The sequence below is a fragment of the Balaenoptera physalus genome (genome assembly GCF_965194825.1).
Source record: "Balaenoptera physalus genome assembly, chromosome: 2".
Taxonomy (NCBI): Eukaryota; Metazoa; Chordata; class Mammalia; order Artiodactyla; family Balaenopteridae; genus Balaenoptera; species Balaenoptera physalus.
This window is the reverse complement of record NC_138883.1, coordinates 34351494-34372373: the sequence shown is the minus strand read 5'-3', so window position 1 is coordinate 34372373 and position 20880 is coordinate 34351494. Positions and strand designations below refer to the sequence as shown.

Sequence of the window (20880 nt, the reverse complement as noted above, 5' to 3'; positions counted from 1 at the left end):
AAATGATGGGAGTGGTCCTACTCAGGCAGAGGTAGCAGAGTTGGTCATTGTTAAAGTATTCCAGGTAGTTTGGGGTTTACAGTTCTCCTTTTTGATTGAATTTATCAGTATAAATTGTGTCATTGCCCAGAGCTACCTGATCTGTGAAGACCCTAGGCAATGATACAGCAGATGTCACTTGGTAAACTTTCTTTCTGAGAGACAGAAACCAATACTTACAAATTCCCTTTGAGTGAAATGAGAGGGATGTATTTTGTGTTTGTGGGAAGGATGTGTGTGTGTGTGAGACAGAGAGAAGGAGAGAGAGCGGGAGAGAGGAAGAGAGTGTTAATCTGATCCGAGAATATAGATGTTAAGTAGAAATTTGGGCCATGGTATTGGAAATAAATATCTACATTCTCAGTATATGTTTTTGTTCCAAAATGTGACTCTTTTTCTGATAATTATATTGTTTTATCCCCTGGAACAAGAAGAGTTCCTATTTCTACTCTATTCAGAGGATATTTTGCCATCTGAGTGAGATACACAGCTTCTCCTTTGCATGAGTTATTAAGGGAATCAGAGTGATTCTATTCTAAAGCTCTGAAGACAAATATATCATGAGCCTCATTTAGCCCTCACAGGGTTCAACCAGAAGAGTGAAATTTAATTGCATGTGGGGATGTGAGCAGCTAGTATAACAAAAAAACAATTTCAGTTTGTAAATAACACCTGAAATAATAAAATCTCATTTGATTCAGAAGATTTGTTCTGATTCATAGAAAAAAGAGAGTTTAAATATGATTACAGACTTGTAGTACAGTATACTGGTTAAGAGGCTAGGCCTAAGAGTCAGACTTCCTGGGTTCGAATTCTGGATCTACCATTAACTTTTTCTGGTAACAGTGGAATGGCTAACCTTTCCAGGGTTTAGTTTCTCATATGTAAAAATGAGATCAGTGATCAATCTTCCTTATAGGGCTGTTGAGAAGCTTAAATGTGATAATTGATGTAAAGCTTTGGAACAGTGCCTGGTATACAGTAGGTGGTCAATAAATTTATTATTGTTACAGTGCAATGAAAGTAAAGACTTTCTGGGAGTGCTGTTTGGAAATGTGTGTATTAATTACATATCCAAATAAAGTTTATAAATGCACTGAAAATCTTAAGATGCTATATAAATGTGAAACGGTGTTATTATATTTGTGTAATAAGTTTTAAAGAATTGTGTGAATTGCACATTCTTATATTGTCTTGTTTCTGTGTGTGCATGTTTGACAAACGGTTGTCTCCCCTGTTTAAAATATTTGGAAAGATTTTATTGCCTTCCTTTATTTTATCAGTAATATTTTAAATACCATACGTTTCATTTTGTATATGGAGACGCTTGAAGGATTTTTTATTTTGTAGAGTGTTTTCGATAGCCCATCTACTGTTGCTTATGCTATTTTCCAGCTTTTTTTCAAGGTTCTTCTTTATCTTGCTGCATCTGAAGCCATGGGTAGCAAGAAACTAAGACGAGTGGGTTTATCACAAGAGCTGTGTGACCGTCTGAACAGACATCAGATTGTTACCTGCCAGGTAAAATTTATTTAATTTTTTTCAGTGAGAAACTTTAAGTACAAATTAATCTTTTCTTTTTTCTTTTTCTTTTTTCTTATGACGTGGACCATTTCCAAAGTCTTTGTTGAATTTGTTACAACATTGCTTCTGCTTTATGTCTTGGCCTCTTGGCCATGAGGCATATGGGATCCTAGCTCCCTGACCAGGGATCGAACCCGCACCCCCTGTAGTGGAAGGTGAAGTCCTAACTACTGGACTGCCAGGGAAGTCCCACAGATTAATCTTGTGTACCTAAATAACTCTTTTGTTTTTTTTTTTTAAAGACACCAATTGTACTTGAACATTTGTTACTTTTTAAAAAAAATTAATTTATTAATTTATTTATTTTTGGCTGTGTTGGGTCTTCGTTTCTGTGCAAGGGCTTTCTCTAGTTGTGGCAAGCGGGGGCCACTCTTCATCGCGGTGCGCGGGCCTGTCACTGTCGCGACCTCTCTTGTTGCCGAGCACAGGCTCCAGACGCGCAGGCTCAGTAGTTGTGGCTCACGGGCCTAGTTGCTCCACGGCATGTGGGATCTTCCCAGACCAGGGCTCGAACCCGTATCCCCTGCATTAGCAGGCAGATTCTCAACCACTGCGCCACCAGGGAAGCCCAATAACTCTTAATTACACCTGAAATATGAACATTTAGGTTTATAAGAAAAGATAAATATGGTGCTTGCTAATTTTAAATAACAAACCACTTAGCTTGTATTTCCAAATGTGATTTCATTTATCCAAATTCAAGATTTTTGCATTTTGGGTGGGGTTGGGTGGGGAGAATGCTCATAGCAGGTGAAGTACACCTGCGCCTTTTATTTGGGATTCTAGAGAAGTTTTGTCCTCATAAAAGAAATTTTGCAGTTACATGAGAAATATGACTCAAATGAGGAGACAGTATTAAAAATGGGTAATTTCTCTTGAAAGCAAGAAAAATTAGTAGTTAGGATTATTTTTCTATTGATGGAGTGAGAGAAACATATAAAGCAGATGTTGTATATTTAAGCAAAAGAGTAAAGCAAATCCCTCTTAGGAGGCTAAATAAGATTTAAGGTTTTCTGTTAGGATTTAATCCTTAATAAGACAGACTTTCAGAGCGTGCTGCAATTTTTAAAAAATTGCTTTATGTGTTAATGATGTCTGTGCTTCCTCTGTTATGCATTTTATAATCCTGATGTTCATACTTTGAAACACTCTTAAAAGTATGAAATTTAACATTTCATTCCGTAGTCAGTTTTATTTATTTATTTATTTGGCCGCATTAGGTCTTCGTTGCCGTGTGCGGGCTTTCTCTAGTTGCAGCAAGCGGGGGCTACTCTTCATTGTGGTGCGCAGGCTTCTCATTGTGGTGGCTTCTCTTGTTGTGGAGCACGGGCTCTAGGCGCCCAGGCTTCAGTAGTTGCGGCATGCGGGCCCTAGAGCATGCGGGCTTCAGTAGTCGTGGCGCATGGGCTCTAGGTTGCGTGGGCTTCAGTAGCTGTGGCATGCTGGCTTAGTTGCTCTGCGGCATGTGGGATCTTCCCGGACCAGGGATCGAACCCATGTCCCCTGCATTGGCAGGCAGATTCTTAACCACTGAGCCACTAGGGAAGTCCCTCCATAGTCGCTTTTATTTTCTTTCAATTATTAAATACTTCCTCTGAATGATTTCATAGCTTAGGAAGAAATTCATTTTTTTTTTAAGTAGTACAAACTTGTATTTATTTATTTTAACATCTTTATTGGAGTATAATTGCTTTACAGTGGTGTGCTAGTTTCTGCCTTACAACAAAGTGAATTAGCTATACATACACACACATCCCCATATCTACCCCCTCCTGCGCCTCTCCCCCACCCTCCCCATCCCACCCCTCCAGGCAGTCACAAAGCACCGAACTGATCTCCCTGTGCCATGCGGCCGCCTCCCAATAGCTATCTGTTTTACATTTGGTAGTATATATAAGTCCATGTCACTTTCTCACTTCATTCCAGCTTACCCTTCCCCCTCCCCCTCCCCATGTCCTCAAGTCCAATCTCTATGTCTGTGTCTTTATTCCTGTCCTGCCCCTAGGTTCTTCAGAACCTTTTTTTTAGATTCCATATATATGTGTTAGCATATGATATCTGTTTTTCTCTCTGACTTACTTCACTCTGTATGACAGACTCTAGGTCCATCCACTTCACTACAAATAACTCAATTTCGTTTCATTTTATGGCTGAGTAATATTCCATTGTATATATGTGCCACATCTTCTTTATCTGTTCATCTGTTGTTGGGCACTTAGGTTGTTCCCATGTCCTGGCTATTGTAAATAGTGCTGCAATGAACATTGGGGTGCATGTGTCTTTTTTTTTTTTTTTTAATTATTATTTATTTATTTATTTATTTTTGGCTGTGTTGGGTCTTCGTTTCTGTGCGAGGGCTTTCTCCAGTTGTGGCAGGCGGGGGCCACTCTTCATCGCGGTGCGCGGGCCTCTCACTATCGTGGCCTCTCTTATTTCAGGGCACAGGCTCCAGACGCGCCGGCTCAGTAGTTGTGGCTCACGGGCCTAGTTGCTCCGCGGCATGTGGGATCTTCCCAGACCAGGGCTCGAACCCGTGTCCCCTGCATCGGCAGGCGGACTCTCAACCACTGCGCCACCAGGGAAGCCCCCATGTGTCTTTTTGAATTATGGTTTTCTCTGGGTATATGCCCAGTAGTGGGATTGCTGGGTCATATGGTAATTCTGTTTTTAGTTTGTTAAGGAACCTCCATACTGTTCTGCATAGTGGCTGTATCAATTTACATTCCCACCAACAGTGCAAAAGAGTTCCCTTTTCTCCACACCCTCTCTAGCATTTGTTGTTTGTAGATTTTCTGATGATGCCCATTCTAATTGGTGTGAGGTGATACCTCATTGTAGTTTTGATTTGCATTTCTCTAATGATTAGTGATGTTGAGCATTCTTTCATGTGTTTGTTGGCCATCTGTATATCTTCTTTGGAGAAATGTCTATTTAGGTCTTGTGTCCATTTTTGGATTGGGTTCTTTGTTTGTTTTGATATTGAGCTGCATGAGCTGCTTGTAAATTTTGGAGATTAATCCTTTGTCAGTTGCTTCATTTGCAAATATTTTCTCCCATTCTGAGGGTTGTCTTTTCGTCTTGTTTATGGTTTCCCTTGCTGTGCAAAAGCTTTTAAGTTTCATTAGGTCCCATTTGTTTATTTTTGTTTTTATTTCCATTTCTCTAGGAGGTGGGTCAAAAAGGATCTTGCTGTGATTTATGTCATAGAGTGTTCTGCCTATGTTTTGCTCTAGGAGTTTTATAGTGTCTGGCCTCACATTTAGGTCTTTAATCCATTTTGAGTTTATTTTTGTGTATGGTGTTAGGGAGTGTTCTAATTTCATTCTTTTACATGTAGCTGTCCAGTTTTCCCAGCACCACTTATTGAAAAGGCTGTCTTTTCTCCATTGTATACTCTTGCCTCCTTTATCAAAAATAAGGTGACCATATGTGCGTGGGTTTACCTCTGGGCTTTCTATCCTGTTCCATTGATCTATATTTCTGTTTTTGTGCCAGTACCATTCTGTTGTGATTACTGTAGCTTTGTAGTATAGTCTGAAGTCCAACAGCCTGATTCCTCCAGCTCCATTTTTCTTTCTCAAGATTGCTTTGGCTATTCGGGGTCTTTTGTGTTTCCATACAAATTGTGAAATTTTTTTGTTCTAGTTCTGTGGAAAATGCCATTGGTAGTTTGATAGGGATTGCATTGAGTCTGTAGATTGCTTTGGGTAATATAGTCATTTTCACAATGTTGATTCTTCCAATCCAAGAACATTGTATATCTCTCCATCTGTTTGTATCATCTTTAATTTCTTTCATCAGTGTCTTATAGTTTTCTGCATACAGGTCTTTTGTCTCCTTAGGTAGGTTTATTCCTAGGTATTTTATTCTTTTTGTTGCAATGGTAAATGGGAGTGTTTCCTTAATTTCTCTTTCAGATTTTTCATCATTAGTGTATAGGAATGCAAGAGATTTCTGTACATTAATTTTGTATCCTGCTACTTTACCAAATTCGTTGATTAGCTCTAGTAGTTTTCTGGTGGCATCTTTAGGATTCTCTATGTATAGTGTCATATTGTCTGCAAACAGTGACAGCTTTATTTCTTCTTTTCCGATTTGGATTCCTTTGATTTCTTTTTCTTCTCTGATTGCTGTGGCTAAAACTTCCAAAACTATGTTGAATAATAGTGGTGAGAGTGGACAACCTTTTGTTGTTCCTGATCTTAGTGGAAATGGTTTCAGTTTTTCACCACTGAGAACAATGTTGGCTATGGGTTTGTCATATATGGCCTTTATTATGTTGAGGTAAGTTCCCTCCATGCCTACTTTCTGGAGAGTTTTTATTGTAAATGGGTGTTGAATTTTGTTGAAAGCTTTTTCTGTGTCTATCGAGATGATCATATGGTTTTCCTCCTTCAATTTGTTAATATGGTGTATCACATTGATTGATTTGCGTATATTGATGAATCCTTGCTTCCCTGGGATAAACCCCACTTGATCATGGTGTATGATCCTTTTAATGTGCTGTTGGATCCTGTTTGCTAGTATTTTGTTGAGAATTTTTGCATCTATGTTTATCAGTGATATTGGCCTGTAGTTTTCTTTCTTTGTGACATCTTTGTCAGGTTTTGGTATCAGGGTGATGGTGGCCTCATAGAGTTAGTTTGGGAGTGTTCCTCCCTCTGCTATATTTTGGAAGAGTTTGAGAAGCAGAGCTGTTAGCTCTTCTCTAAATGATTGATAGAATTCACCTGTGAAGCCGTCTGGTCCTGAGGTTTTGTTTGTTAGAAGATTTTTAATCACAGTCTCAATTTCAGTGCTTGTTATTGGTCTGTTTATATTTTCTATTTCTTCCTGGTTCAGTCTCAGAAGGTTGTGCTTTTCTAAGAATTTGTCCATTTCTTCCAGGTTGTCCATTTTTTGGGCATATAGTTGCTTGTAGTAATCTCTCATGATCCTTTGTATTTCTACAGTGTCAGTTGTTACTTCTCCTTTTTCATTTCTAATTTCTATGGTTTGAGTCTTCTCCCTTTTTTTTCTTGATGAGTCTGGCTAATGGTTTATCAATTTTGTTTATCTCCTCAAAGAACCATCTTTTAGTTCTATTGATCTTTGCTATTGTTTCCTTTATTTCTTTTTCATTTATTTCTGATCTGATCTTTATGACTTCTTTCCTTCTGCTGACTTTAGGGTTTTTTTGTTCTTCTTTCTCGAAGTGCTTTAGGTGTAAGGTTAGGTTGTTTATTTGAGATTTTTCTTGTTTCTTGAGGTAGGATTGTATTGCTATAAACGTCCCTCTTAGAACTTCTTTTGCTGCATCCCATAGGTTTTGGGTCATCGTGTTTTCATTGTCATTTGAAGAAACTCATTTCAGCCTGACTCTTTCTGGTCATCTGTTTGTGCCGAAACTCTTTCAGGCACAAGGGCAGCGCCAACATACACCTGAGTTGGATTCTGCTGCTATGTATTGTTACTTGGTGTGTCCTCTGGTATATTCCAAGGTGGATAATTAGAGGATAAGATTATATCATCATATCTTTTAGTTAAGGGCTATTTAGGGGGAAAATACTATAAGAAACATATAAATCTTTGATCTATAATAAATTTTGTTTTTGGTTTTTTTTTTTAATTCTTTTGGATTTATTTGGCTGTGCCGGGTCTTAGTTGTGGCATGTGGGATCTAGTTCCCTGACCAGGAATTGAACCCAGGCCCCCTGCATTGGGAGCGTGGAGTCTTAACCACTGGACCACCAGCGAAGTCCCTGATCTACAATAAATTCTGCTTTATTTACACATGGATAGTGTCAGTTGAAAGTTTCCTTTTAATTCCAGTATCTTTGTTGCACATATATATTTAAAATATTTTCTTTATGTTTTTTAGGACTTTCTATGTCTTTCCCCACTGGAGCTTATGAAGATGACTGGCCTTAGTTATCAAGGTGTCCATGAACTTTTGTGTGTGGTCAGCAGGGCCTGTGCCCCACAGATGCAAACGGTATGTATATATTTTAGAATTATGATTTGATTTTTGTTTTGAAATGATTCTGTATCTTGTTTAAAATCTTTTGGGCGATGAGGCAAAAGCAAAAATAGAGATGAGCACCTCAAAAATACCAACCCTCACAGCATAGAGTTAGTCCTCTAATGAGAATATATGTAAGAAATTTATGTAGTTTATAAGCTCATGGGAGACAGTTCCTAATTATGGGAATGAGAGGGTAATAGGATTTTTTTTTTCTCTGTAGCTGGTAGTGATATTTCAAAAGGTTATCTTTCTCTTTTGTTTGTTTGGGTAGAATTTGTGAACCTCATGGTTAAAGTATAATATACTATTAATTTTAGAATGCTCCTGTCTCTGTAATACTAACTTTTATCATCATTACTTACTGTGCATCATAAAGTACACCTGTTGGACTTATACTCTCTTACTGATTGAATGAATAATACTTGAAAACTTATCCTCACTCCTGAGAAGAGTTAAAGTGTTTTGTAATAAGCCCTCATCAGTCTGTACTATTATTTCATACTTTCTGTCTCATGACTTTAACTTTTCAAAATGTAGGTTTAGTGCATGGTAGAAAATATCTTGTTTTCCCAGAATAAGAGTTGCCTAAAAGTCTGTCCGGTGTTTTGCAAATGTATTTGTTTATGTGGGTTGTAAATTACTTACCTTACTACCTTATATTGAAATTTGGTAACCACCAAGCAATAAAGTAGGGTCTAACTCTGTGAAGGAGGAAGGAAGGAATATTTGTGTCATTTGAAACTTTGAAAACAATGAACAAATTGAGGATTTTCTTTTGTTCAGATTTAGCTCTTATCTAAGGAAAATACATTAAAGGCAAAATAGTCAGAAGGAGAATTAGAATTGGAGTTAGAGATGGGCAGTAGTCTTAGCTTTGTCATTGATCTGGTATCTTTGAACAGCTCACTTTGTTTTATGGGAGAAGTGAGAGAGTTAAAATAGTATCTTATGATTCCGTGACGAGGCTCAAGTTAACTTGTCACTATTTTGAAGGTTGTAAATCACCAAGAGAACATTTTGGTTTGACATCTGTCATTCTATTTGGTCAATACCTATGGCATATTCCTAGTTAGATAATCAAGTAAGAGATTGTGGGTAGGAATTTCACCTTTAGTCTCCACTTCCATCACCACTTTCAGCTACAATGTCACTACCATTCCAAATGCCAGTTCAAAGAGCCATCTTTCTCCTTCGTTGTAGATTACTCTTGTAAAATTCTTTAGATTTGAATCCTGTCTTAAATATTGGCTTAGCCTTAGTTCATTCCCTCACAAAGCTTTTTTTGTTAATTTATTTATTCAATCATTTATTCCTTCAACCAATATTTATCGAGTGCCAGCCACGGATCTGTCAGGTACTGGGGATGTTATAGTGAAGATGACTGATAAAGTTCCTGCCCTCATGTAGCTTACAGTCTAGTGGGAACAGTCAGACAGTAAACAAATAATTATATAAATGATTAGTTAATTGTAGTAATGACAAGTCCTATCAAAGAAAAGTACAAAGAGCTTAGAAACTGAATAACAGGGACATTACTTAGTTTAGGGGTCCTTAGGAAGGGCTCCCTCAAGGAAGCGATACTTCAGCTAAAACCTGAAGGATGAATAGGAGAGAGATGGACAAAGGAGTTGGGAAGGGAGGGAGCAGGGAAGAGTTTGCAGGCACTGTGACTGGGAAATGCAAAGCCCCTGAGAAGAGCAGGAGAATGGTGCTTGTATGGTAAGAAAGTCAGGCCAGTGTGAATGAACGTAGCGGCAAGGAAGAGAGTGGCAAGAGATGAAGCTGGAGAAGCAAGCAGGGGTCAGGTCACTGGGGCCTGCAGACCACGTTAAGGATTTTGGACTTTATTCTGAAAGCAGTGACAAATCTTCAAAGGGAGTAATCCAATACGTGTTTTTAAAAACTCAGTCTTTAAACATAGACAAGTGATTGAAAAGGAACAAGAAAATATTTGTGAAGACTAGTTAGGTATCTATGACTGTATTATAGACAGATTGTGACATGGGCTATTAGTGTGGTACTGATGCTGACGGTATAATGTCAGTTATCGTGAGAGATACTTAGGAGGTAGAATGAATAGGATTCGGTGATGATTTGGCTGTGGGTGGTGGTGAGGTACAGGAAAGTGTCAGAGATGATTCCTTGATTTTGCTTTGAAAGATTGGGTGGTACCGTTTCCTGAGATGAGGAATATTGGAAGAGGATCAGGTTTGAGGGAGGCAGATCATGAATTCGTTAGTACCTGTCGAATTTTTGGTGCTTGTGAAACATCGAGTAGAGATGCGAAGTAGGCAGTTAAATATGTGGACTTTGAGCTTGAAGGAGGGGTCTGCACTAGAAGCGTGCATTGGGGAGTCATTGGTGTGAACATGGTAGTCAAAGCCGTGAAAATGGGTGAGAGATTGCCTACAAGGTATGTACAGTAAGAATGTAAGTGTGCCCAAGACCAAGTCCCGAATCCAGCCAACATTTCAAGATCAGATTAGATAACAATGAATCTAAGAAGCAGCCTCCAAAGTAGAAGAAAACTGGTGGTGTGTTATATCGCAGTGTCCCTCTTTGTCTCACTTATGTACACACTATTATTTCTGAAGTCTTGTTCTGTTAGTTCATTTTAGTAGCTTTTTGAGTCACGAGATCTATTATTCTAGTAATTACATTTACAGTTGCAAAGGAAGTACTTTAATGTTAACAGATTGGGCTGCCTTTACATGTCTGTAAAGTGTCCCCATGCCCACCTATGTTGCCTGATAGACTGTAGGCAATATTTAGGTATTTCTAAATCAGATGAAAGGCACATGCCTTTACTGTAGCTTTTCTAGTTATTTTATGTGCGTGAATGTAGCCTTTAAAAAACTCTGTGGCAATCCATGTTTTAAGTGATCTAAGAACTCAGTAGGTGAGATTAGACAAGAGTGGGCACATTTATGGCTCATAAGTATTAATATACTGGTCTTCCTACGTCCTCATAGGAGCAGAAGAGCCTTGGATTTGAGACCTAGACTTATTAAATTGTAAACTTTAGGTGGGTAGAAACTAGGTCTGTTTGGATTACCACTGTATTCCCAGAGCTTATCATAGTATATGGCATGCAGTTGGCAATTAATTCATATTTTTAGAATGAATGGAGGAATGAAAGATTTCAGTTCTGTGGCTTGACTTCAGTTTTGGGCAACTTAATATAATAGTAGTAATTTTTAATGTTAGAGATTGCAGAGAGGCAAGTGTTCTTACACATTGCTGGTGGGTATGTAATCATGTTAACCACATCTGCAAAGACCCTTTTTCCAAATAAGGTAATATTCACAGGTTCCAAGGATTTGATGTGGCTGTCTTTTGGGAGGCCATTTCTTAGTCTACCCCATCCACCTTCAAGCTGTTCTTCGCAAAGCAACCTTGGTTTGAAATGGTAGCTTGGCCGTGTCACTCCCTGTTGCTCTCAGCCTACACGCCACACTTCAGCAACGCTTTTCCTGATTCGGCCCCTGCTTATTTCTCCAGCCTCGTTGCTTGCCATACCACGACCTCACGCCTTCTTTCAGCTGTTCTAAATTAACTCTTTTTGTTTTTTGTAGTTTTTGTGAGTTTCCATTTCCTTTCTTTCTTGCTTCTTGACCTTTCTTCGTACATTCTTGTCTCTTTGGCAGGAACATGCACGTTCCCTTTGCCTGTCTAACAGTCATTTCAGGTTTTAGCTCAGACGTCCAGATCTCCCTTGAAGCCTTCCTATATCACAAAATCCAGATCAGGTATACTCTCTCCAGGTCTCCACTTGCCCTATCACAGTATCTCTTATTTAAGTGTATTGTAATTGCTTAGTTTCTAGTCCTAACTTCATAGTCCCTAGTTGGCTATAAGTACTTTGGGGCAGGGGCTCTGTCTTTTATATCACAGCCCCGAAATCTAGCACAGTCCCAGCACAGAGTAAATAGTTGTTGAATAAATAAATAGTAGAGGGAAATAAAGGGGATTGGGGTTCCAATTGCTAAAATTTGAGTTTGGAGTTGACTTATGTTTTTGAATAAATATGGAGGTTGAAAATAACTTAATCTCTTCTTTGTTCAGGCTTATGAGATAAAGACACAGAGGTCTGCTGCTCCATCACCAGCATTTTTATCTACAACCCTCTCTGCTTTAGATGAAGCCCTGCATGGTGGTGTAGCTTGTGGATCCCTCACAGAGGTAAAAAAGAAACTTTCCAAACCTTCTTCCATTGACTTAGAACCTTCAGAGCCAGGAGAAAAAGGTTAACTAAAAACATAAATTATTTTGGGAATATTCATCTAAATTAAATTATAAGTACCTCAAGGGCATGGTTCTCCACTCAGTCCCTAGTACAATACTAGTACAGTACATCAAAAGGAAGATGGTCCAAAAAATCCTTGCTGACTGACTGAAATCTGCTTGGGTTGCTGTTTCTTTGAATTAGAAAGTGATGAATATTATGAAATAATATGAAACAATTTGGAGGAATTAGAAAAGGATCACTACTTAGTGTATTAGGAAGGAAAATTTGAAATTTTATTAACATGCGGGCAAATTATAGTATTAAACTGAAGTGAGCTATTTTTACTTCCTGTTAAAGATAAAATTTGGTTCTAGGAAGTAATAGGTCATTGTATTAGTTATATATTGTTGCATAACAAATTACCCCCAAACTAAGTGGCTTAAACAACAATAAACATTGATTTCCGTTTCTTTGGGAGTGGCTTAGCTCAGTGATGTTGGCGAAGGATGCAAGGGGGCAGCTTGGTGCCGGTTGTTGGCGGGAGGTCACAGTTCCTCCCCAGAGGCCTCTCCACAGGTTGCTTGAGTCTCCTCATGGCACGATGTCTGACTCCCTCAGGCAAGATGGAAATGGCTATTCCTTTGATGATTTAGCTTTAGAAGTTGTACACCGTCACTTCTGCCACTTTCTCTTCTTTAGAAGCGGGTAATTAAGTCCAGCCCACATTCAGGGAAAGGGAAATTAGACTCTACCTTTTGAAAGAAGTGTCAGGAATTTGAGGGTATTTTAAAACCACAACAGTTCTTTTCCTTGAAAACTGCATTCATGTGCTTACTGGTCCTCGTGTGGTGACTCCATAGACTATGTTTACCAGTACACTCCTGAGGGACTTCTTGCCTGAGAGTTCTAGAGGAATAGATGCTTGAAACAAACTTTTAGCAAGAGTAGACGCTTATATTCTGATAGGCATAAATTTAACTGTAGATATTTTCCCTTGAAAATAGGGAACCTGTTTTAGATAGTATACATTATTTTATTTCCGGTCTTCCAAGCAAGAAAGATTTTTTTTTTATAAAGTTTTTTTTTTTTAAGTTTTTAATTTATTTTATTTTTGGCTGTATTGGGTCTTCGTTGCTGCGTGCAGGCTTTTCTCTGGTTGTGGTGAGCGGGGGCTACTCTTCGTTGCAGTGCGTGGGCTTCTCATTGTGGTGGCTTCTCTTGTTGTGGAGTACAGGCTCTAGGCATGCGGGCTTCAGTAGTTGTGGCACACGGGCTCAGTAGTTGTGGCTCACGGACTCAGCAGTTGTGGCTCATGGGCTCTAGAGCGCAGGCGCAGTAGTTGTGGCACATGGGCTTAGTTGCTCTGCAGCATATGGGATCTTCCCGGACCAGGGCTCGAACCCGTGTTCCCTGCATTTGCAGGTGGATTCTTAACCACTGTGCCACCAGGGAAACCCACCAAGAAAGATTTTAAAATGTGTGTGTGCTATGCCTAGTAGATGCCTATTGGATAGTAGGTAAATGAATGAATAAGTGAATTAACCTTTAATAGAAATTAGAATGTGCTGTTGCAGGGCACTGTCACCAGATGGTGCCAGAATCCTATCTTACATAATCTTTTTGTGATCTAGTTGGACCTTTGCTGAAATAGGTTTATTTTTAAAAAAAAGAAAGAGGCTTTATAGTAATTGTGATCCACAGTTATAAACTTACTTATTTAAATAGCAAAACTTCGGGAAGATTAACCAACAAATACTTTTTTATTTTTTAAGTTTTGGAATAGTTTTCAATACTTTTTCATGTAGCTTTTATCAATTCTTTCTAAATCCAAGAGATAGTTACAAGCCATTAGATGTTTTTTCATCATCTGATTGGCTGACATGGAATATAAATACCCTGATTGCTTATTAGAGGCAAGTTCTCTACTTTCTGTTTCAGCTACAGGTCGCCTCTGCAATCTTTTTGGGATTTTTCAGCTGAGAACAGGGAGTATTTGTTGACCTTGTATTAAAAACAAAAACTTAATATCTATCTTACGTATACAAGATTAAACACATCCTGCATGTGTAAGTTATGAACATTTATGAGCCTGTGACCCAATATAAAACGCAGAACAATACTAAAATCTTTGAAACCAACTGTGGGCTCCTCCCTGATCCCATCTTTGGCCTTCTGTTGGGAGGTAACTTGGATCCTGAATCTCCACCATTGCTATACTATTTTTTAAAAATTGAACTATAGTTGATTTACAATATTATATTAGTGTCAGGTGTACAGCATAGTGATTCTACCATTGCTATACTTTTTTTCCCCAATGGTTACCAAAACCTATAGTTTTCCTTTATCACCCGTATACATAGGAAATGTAGCATTTTATTTAGTTTTGCTTATTTTTGAGCTCTATTACACCATATATTGGTGATTAAATCATATCTCTTCTATGAATTGATTTTTCCACTTAATATTATTTTCTAAGATTTATCCATGTTGCAAGTAGCAAGAGTATAATTCACTTTCACTGCTGTGTCATACTCCATTTTGAAAATATGGCCACAGTTTATTTACCCCTTCTCCTGTGAGTGAACATTTGGGTTGTTTCCAAATATTAGCAGTTTGCTGCTAATATAAACAAGTCCTGTAAAAACTGTTGTACATGTCTCCTGGATCACATGTACAGGTATTTCTCTAGGGCAGAGATTGGCAAACTACTGCCCAGTGGTCAAATCCGGCCAGCTGCCTGTTTTTTATAAATAAAGTTTTATTGTAACACAACTATGTTCATTTGTTTACATTTTGTCTGTGGCTGCTTTTGAGATACAAGGCAGAGTTGCGTTAGTTATGACCGACCTCATGGTTTGCAAAGCCTAAAATATTTACTAGCTGGCTCCTGTCTAGGGTATCTGCCTTGCAGTGATTTGCTGGTTATTATAGAATATGCACATAGGTAACTTTGCAAAATCAGGACAAATTGTTCTCCAGAGTGGTTATGCCTGTTTACATTCCTATGAGCACAGTGCACGAATACCTCTTGCTCCATGTCTTCTTGCCTTGGTATTACCTGATTTCTCAGTTTCTGCCCATCTTTGTGACCTTAGTTTTCATTTTCCTGATTACTAATGAGCTGGAATATCTTTTTATAAATCATTCGGATATTTAAAAAAATTATTTTATTTTATTTTATTTTTTTATACAGCAGGTTGTTATTAGTTACCTATTTTATACATATCTGTATACATGTCAATCCCAATCTCCCAATTCATCACACCACCACCCCCACCCCCCCGCCACATTCCCCCCTTGGTGTCCATACGTTTGTTCTCTACATCTGTGTCTCAATTTCTGCCTTGCAAACCAGTTTATCTGTACCATTTTTCTAGGCTCCACATATATGCATTAATATACAATATTTGTTTTTCTCTTTCTGACTTACTTCACTCTGCATGACAGTCTCTAGATCCATCCACGTCTCTACAAATGACCCAATTTTGTTCCTTTTTATGGCTGAGTAATATTCCATTGTATATATGTACCACATCTTCTTTATCCACTCGTCTCCCGATGGGGATTTAGGTTGCTTCCATGACCTGGCTATTGTAAATAGTGCTGCAATGAACATTGGGGTGCATGTGTCTTTTTGAATTATGGTTTTCTCTGGGTATATGCCCAGTAGTGGGATTGCTGGGGCATATGGTAATTCTATATTTAGTTTTTTAAGGAACCTCCATACTGTTCTCCATAGTGGCTGTATCAGTTTACATTTCCACCAACAGTGCAAGAGAGTTCCCTTTTCACCACACCCTCTCCAGCATTTGTTGTTTGTAGATTTTCTGATGATGCCCATTCTAACTGGTATGAGGTGATACCTCATTGTAGTTTTGATTTGCATTTCTCTAATGATTAGTGATGTTGAGCAGCTTTTCATATGCTTCCTGGCCATCTGTATGTCTTCTTTGGAGAAATGTCTGTTTAGGTCTTCTGCCCATTTTTGGATTGGGTTGTTTGTTTTTTTAATATTGAGCTGCATGAGCTGTTTATATACTGTGGAGATTAATCCTTTGTCCGTTGATTAGTTTGCAAATATTTTCTCCCACTCTGAGGGTTGTCTTTTTGTCTTCTTTGTAGTTTCCTTTGCTTTGCAAAAGCTTTTAAGTTTCATTAGATCCCATTTGTTTATTTTTGTTTTTATTTCCATTATTCTAGGCCATGGATAAAAAAAGATCTTGCTGTGATTTATGTCAAAGAGTGTTCTTCCTATGTTTTCCTCTAAGAGTTTTATAGCGTCTGGTCTTACATTTAGGTCTCGAATCCATTTTGAGTTTATTTTTGTGTATGGTGTTAGGGAGTGTTCTAATTTCATTCTTTTACAGGTAGCTGTCCAGTTTTCCCAGCACCACTTATTGAAGAGACTGTCTCTTCTCCATTGTATATCCTTGCCTCCTTTGTCATAGATTAGTTGACCATAGGTACGTGGGTTTATCTCTGGGCTTTCTATCCTGTTCCATTGATCTGTATTTCTGTTTTTACACCAGTACCATGTTGTCTTGCTTCCTGTAGCTTTGTAGTATAGTCTGAAGTCAGGAAGTCTGATTCCTCCAGCTCCGTTTTTTTCCCTCAAGACTGCTTTGGCTATTCGGGGTCTTTTGTGTCTCCATACAAGTTTATAGATTTTTTGTTCTAGTTCTGTAAAAAATGCCACTGGTAATTTGATAGGGATTGCATTGAATCTGTAGATTGCTTTGGGTAGTACAGTCATTTTCACAAGTTTGTTTCTTCCAACCCAAGAACATGGTGTATTTCTCCATCTGTTTGTGTCATCTTTGATTTCTTTCATCAGTGTCTTATAGTTTTCTGAGTACGGGTCTTTTACCTCCTTAGGTAGGTATATTCCTAGGTATTTTATTCTTTTTGTTGCAGTGGTAAATGGGAGTGTTTCCTTAATTTCTCTTTCTGATCTTTCGTTGTTAGTGTATAGGAATGCAAGAGATTTCTGTGCATTACTTCTGTATCCTGCAACTTTACCAGATGCATTGATTAGCTCTAGTAGTTTTCTGGTGGCATCTTTAGGATTCTCTATGTATAGTATCATGTCATCTGCAAACAGTGACAGTTTTACTTCTTCTTTTCCAATTTGTATTCCTATTGTTTCTTTTTCTTCTCTGATTGCCGTGTCTAGGACTTCCAAAACTATGTTGAATAATAATGGTGATAGTGGACATCCTTGTCTTGTTCCTGATCTTAGAGGAAATGCTTCCAGTTTTTCACCATTGAGAATGATGTTTGCTGTGGGTTTGTTGTATATGGTCTTTATTATGTTGAAGTAGGTTCCCTCTATGCCCACTTTCTGGAGAGTTTTTATCATAAATGGGTGTTGAATTTTGTCAAAAGCTTTTTCTGCATCTATTGAGATGATCATATGGTTTTTATTCTTCAATTTGCTGATTTGGTGTATCACATTGATTGATTTGCAAATATTGAAGAATCCTTACATCCCTGGGATAAATCCCACTTGGTCATGGTGTATGATCCTTTTAATGTGTTGTTGGATTCTGTTTGCTAGTATTTTGTTGAGGATTTTTGCATCTATATTCATCAGTGATATTGGTCTGTAATTTTCTTTTTTTTGTAGTATCTTTGTCTGGTTTTGGTATCAGGGTGATGGTGGTCTCATAGAATGAGTTTGGGAGTGTTCCTTCCTCTGCAAGTTTTTGGAAGAGTTTGAGAAGGATGGGTGTTAGCTCTTCTCTAAATGCTTGATAGAATTCACCTGTGAAGCCATCTGGTCCTGCACTTTGTTTGTTGGAAGATTTTTAATCACAGTTTCAATTTCATTACTTGTGACTGGTCTGTTCATATTTTCTATTTCTTCCTGGTTCAGTCTTGGGAGGTTATACCTTCCTAAGAATCTGTCCATTTCTTCCAGGTTGTCCATTTTATTGGCATAGAGTTGCTTGTAGTAGTCTCTTAGGATGCTTTGTATTTCTGCGGTGTCTGTTGTAACTTCTCCTTTTTCATTTCTAATTTTATTGATTTGAGTCCTCTCCGTCTTTCTCTTGATGAATCTGGCTAATGGTTTATCAATTTTGTTTATCTTCTCAAAGAACCAGCTTTTAATTTTATTGATCTTTGCTATTGTTTTCTTTGTTTCTATTTCGTTTATTTCTGCTGTGATCTTTATGATTTCTTTCCTTCTACTAACTTTCGGTTTTGTTTGTTCTTCTTTCTCTAGTTCCTTTAGGTGTAAGGTTAGATCGTTTATTTGAGATTTTTCTTGTTTCTTGAGGTAGGCTTGTATAGCTATAAACTTCCCTCTTAGAACTGCTTTTGCTGCATCCCATAGGTTTTGGATCGTTGTGTTTTTATTTTCATTTGTCTCTACGTATTTTTTGATTTCCTCTTTGATTTCCTCAGTGATCTCTTGGTTATTTAGTAACGTATTGTTTATCCTCTGTGTGTTTGTGTTTTTTACGTTTTTTTCCCTGTAATTGATTTCTAATCTCATAATTTTGTGGTCGGAAAAGATGCTTGATGTGATTTCAGTTTTCTTAAATTTACCAAGGCTTGATTTGTGACCCAAGATGTGATCAGTCCTGGAGAATGTTCCGTGTGCACTTGAGATGAAGGTGTAATCTGCTGTTTTTGGATAGAATGTCCTATAAATATCAATTAAACCGAAGGCCTGAACCAAGATGGCGGAGTAGAAGGATGTGCTCTCACTCCCTCTTGTGAGAACACCAGAATCACAACTAGCTGCTGGACAATCATCGACAGGAAGACACTGGAACTCACCAAAAAAGATACCCCACATCCAAAGACAAAGGAGAAGCCACAATGAGAGAGTAGGAGGGGTGCAATCACAGCAAAATCAAATCCCATAACTGCTGGATGGGTGACTCACAGACTGGAGAACACTTATACCACAGAAGTCCACCCACTGGAGTGAAGGTTCTGAGCCACATGTCAGGCTTCCCAACCTGGGTGTCTGGCAATGGGAGGAGGAATTCCTAGAGAATCAGACTTTGAAGGCTAGTGGGATTTGATTGCAGGACTTCGACAGGACTGGGGGAAACAGATACTCCACTCTTGGAGGGCACACACAGAGTAGTGTGTGCATCGGGACCAAGGGGAAGGAGCAGTGAACTCAGGGGAGACTGAACCAGACTTAACTGCTAGTGTTGGAGGGTTTCCTGCAGAGGCCGGGGGCGGCTGTTGCTCACCGTGGGGACAAGGACACTGGCAGCAGAAGTTCTGGGAAGTCCTCCTTGGCGTGAGCCCTCCCAGAGTCTGCCATTAGCCCCACCAAAGAGCCCAGCTAGGCTCCAGTGTTGGGTTGCCTCAGGCCAAGCAACCAACAGGTGGGGAACCCAGCCCCACCCATCAGCAGTCAAGTGGATTAAAGTTTTACTGAGCTCTGCCCACCAGAGCAACAAACAGCTCTACCCACCACCAGTCCCTCCCATCAGGAAACCTGCACAAGCCTCTTAGATAGCCTCATCCACCAGAGGGCAGACAGCAGAAGCAAGAAGAACTACAATCCTGCAGCCTGTGGAACAAAAACCACATTCACAGAAAGATAGACAAGGTGAAAAGGCAGAGGGCTATGTACCAGATGAAGGAACAAGATAAAAACCCCAGAAAAACAACTAAATGAAGTGGAGATAGGCAACCTTCCAGAGAAAGAATTAAGAATAATGATAGTGAAGATGATCCAGGACCTCGGAAAAAGAATGGAGGCAAAGATCAAGAAGATGCAAAAAATGTTTGACAAACACCTAGAAGAATTAAAGAACAAACAAACAGAGATGAAGAATACAGTAACTGAAATGAAAACTACACTAGAAGGAATCAATAGCAGAATAACTGAGGCAGAAGAATGGATAAGTGACCTGGAAGATGAATGGTGGAATTTACTGCTGCAGAACAGAATAAAGAAAAAAGAATGAAAAGAAATGAAAACAGCCTAAGAGACCTCTGGGACAACATTAAATGCAACAACATTCGCATTATAGGGGTCCCAGAGGGAGAAGAGAGAGAGAAAGGACCTGAGAAAATCTTTGAAGAGATTATAGTTGAAAACTTCCCTAACATGGGAAAGGAAATAGCCACCCAAGTCCAGGAAGTGCAGTGAGTTCCATACAGGATAAACCCAAGGAGAAACACGCCAAGACACATAGTAATAAAATTGGCAAAAATTAAAGACAAAGACAAATTATCAAAAGCAGCAAGGGAAAAATGACAAATAACATACAAAGGAACTCCCATAAGGTTAACAGCTGATTTTTCAGCAGAAACTCTACAAGCCAGAAGGGAGTGGCATGATATACTTAAAGTGATGAAAGGGAAGAACCTACAACCAAGATTACTCTACCTGGCAAGGATCTCATTCAGATTCGATGGGGAAATCAAAAGCTTTACAGACAAGCAAAAGCTAAGAGAATTCAGCACCACCAAACCAGCTCTACAACAAATGCTAAAGGAAATTCTCTAAGCGGGAAACACAAGAGAAGGAAAGGACCTACAAAAACAAACCCAAAACAATTAAGAAAATGGTCATAGGAACATACATATCGATAATTACCTTAAACGTGAATGGATTAAACGCTGCAACCAAAAGACACAGGCTTGCTGAATGGTACAAAAACAAGACCCATATATATGCTGTGTAGAAGAGACCCACTTCAGACCTAGGGACACATAGAGCCTGAAAGTGAGGGGATCTAGAAAATATTCCATGCAAATGGAAATCAGAAGAAAGCTGGAGTAGCAATACTCATATCATATGAAATAGACTTTAAAATAAAGAATGTTACAAGAGACAAGGAAGGACACCACATAATGATCAAGGGATCAATCCAAGAAGAAGATATAAGAATTATAAATATATATGCACCCAACATAGGAGCACCTCAATACATAAGGCAACTGCTAACAGCAGTAGTGGGGGACTTTAATACCTCACTTACACCAATGGACAGATCATCTAAAATGAAAATAAATAAGGAAACAGAAGCTTTAAATGACACAATAG

At 38.6% G+C, this 20880-nt stretch overlaps 1 protein-coding gene across 2 annotated transcripts in view; it reads left to right on the top strand.

The window, feature by feature from the left end:
- The window catches only part of RAD51B (RAD51 paralog B), a 648001-nt gene that overhangs the window by 1862 nt on the left and 625259 nt on the right, over positions 1-20880 (top strand). For both annotated transcript variants that reach the window (XM_082451821.1, XM_082451822.1), the window contains 3 exons: positions 1435-1560; positions 7484-7597; positions 11693-11809. In XM_082451821.1, the coding sequence (XP_082307947.1) occupies positions 1435-1560; positions 7484-7597; positions 11693-11809 (357 nt within the window). The remainder of the gene's footprint in view (positions 1-1434; positions 1561-7483; positions 7598-11692; positions 11810-20880) is intronic.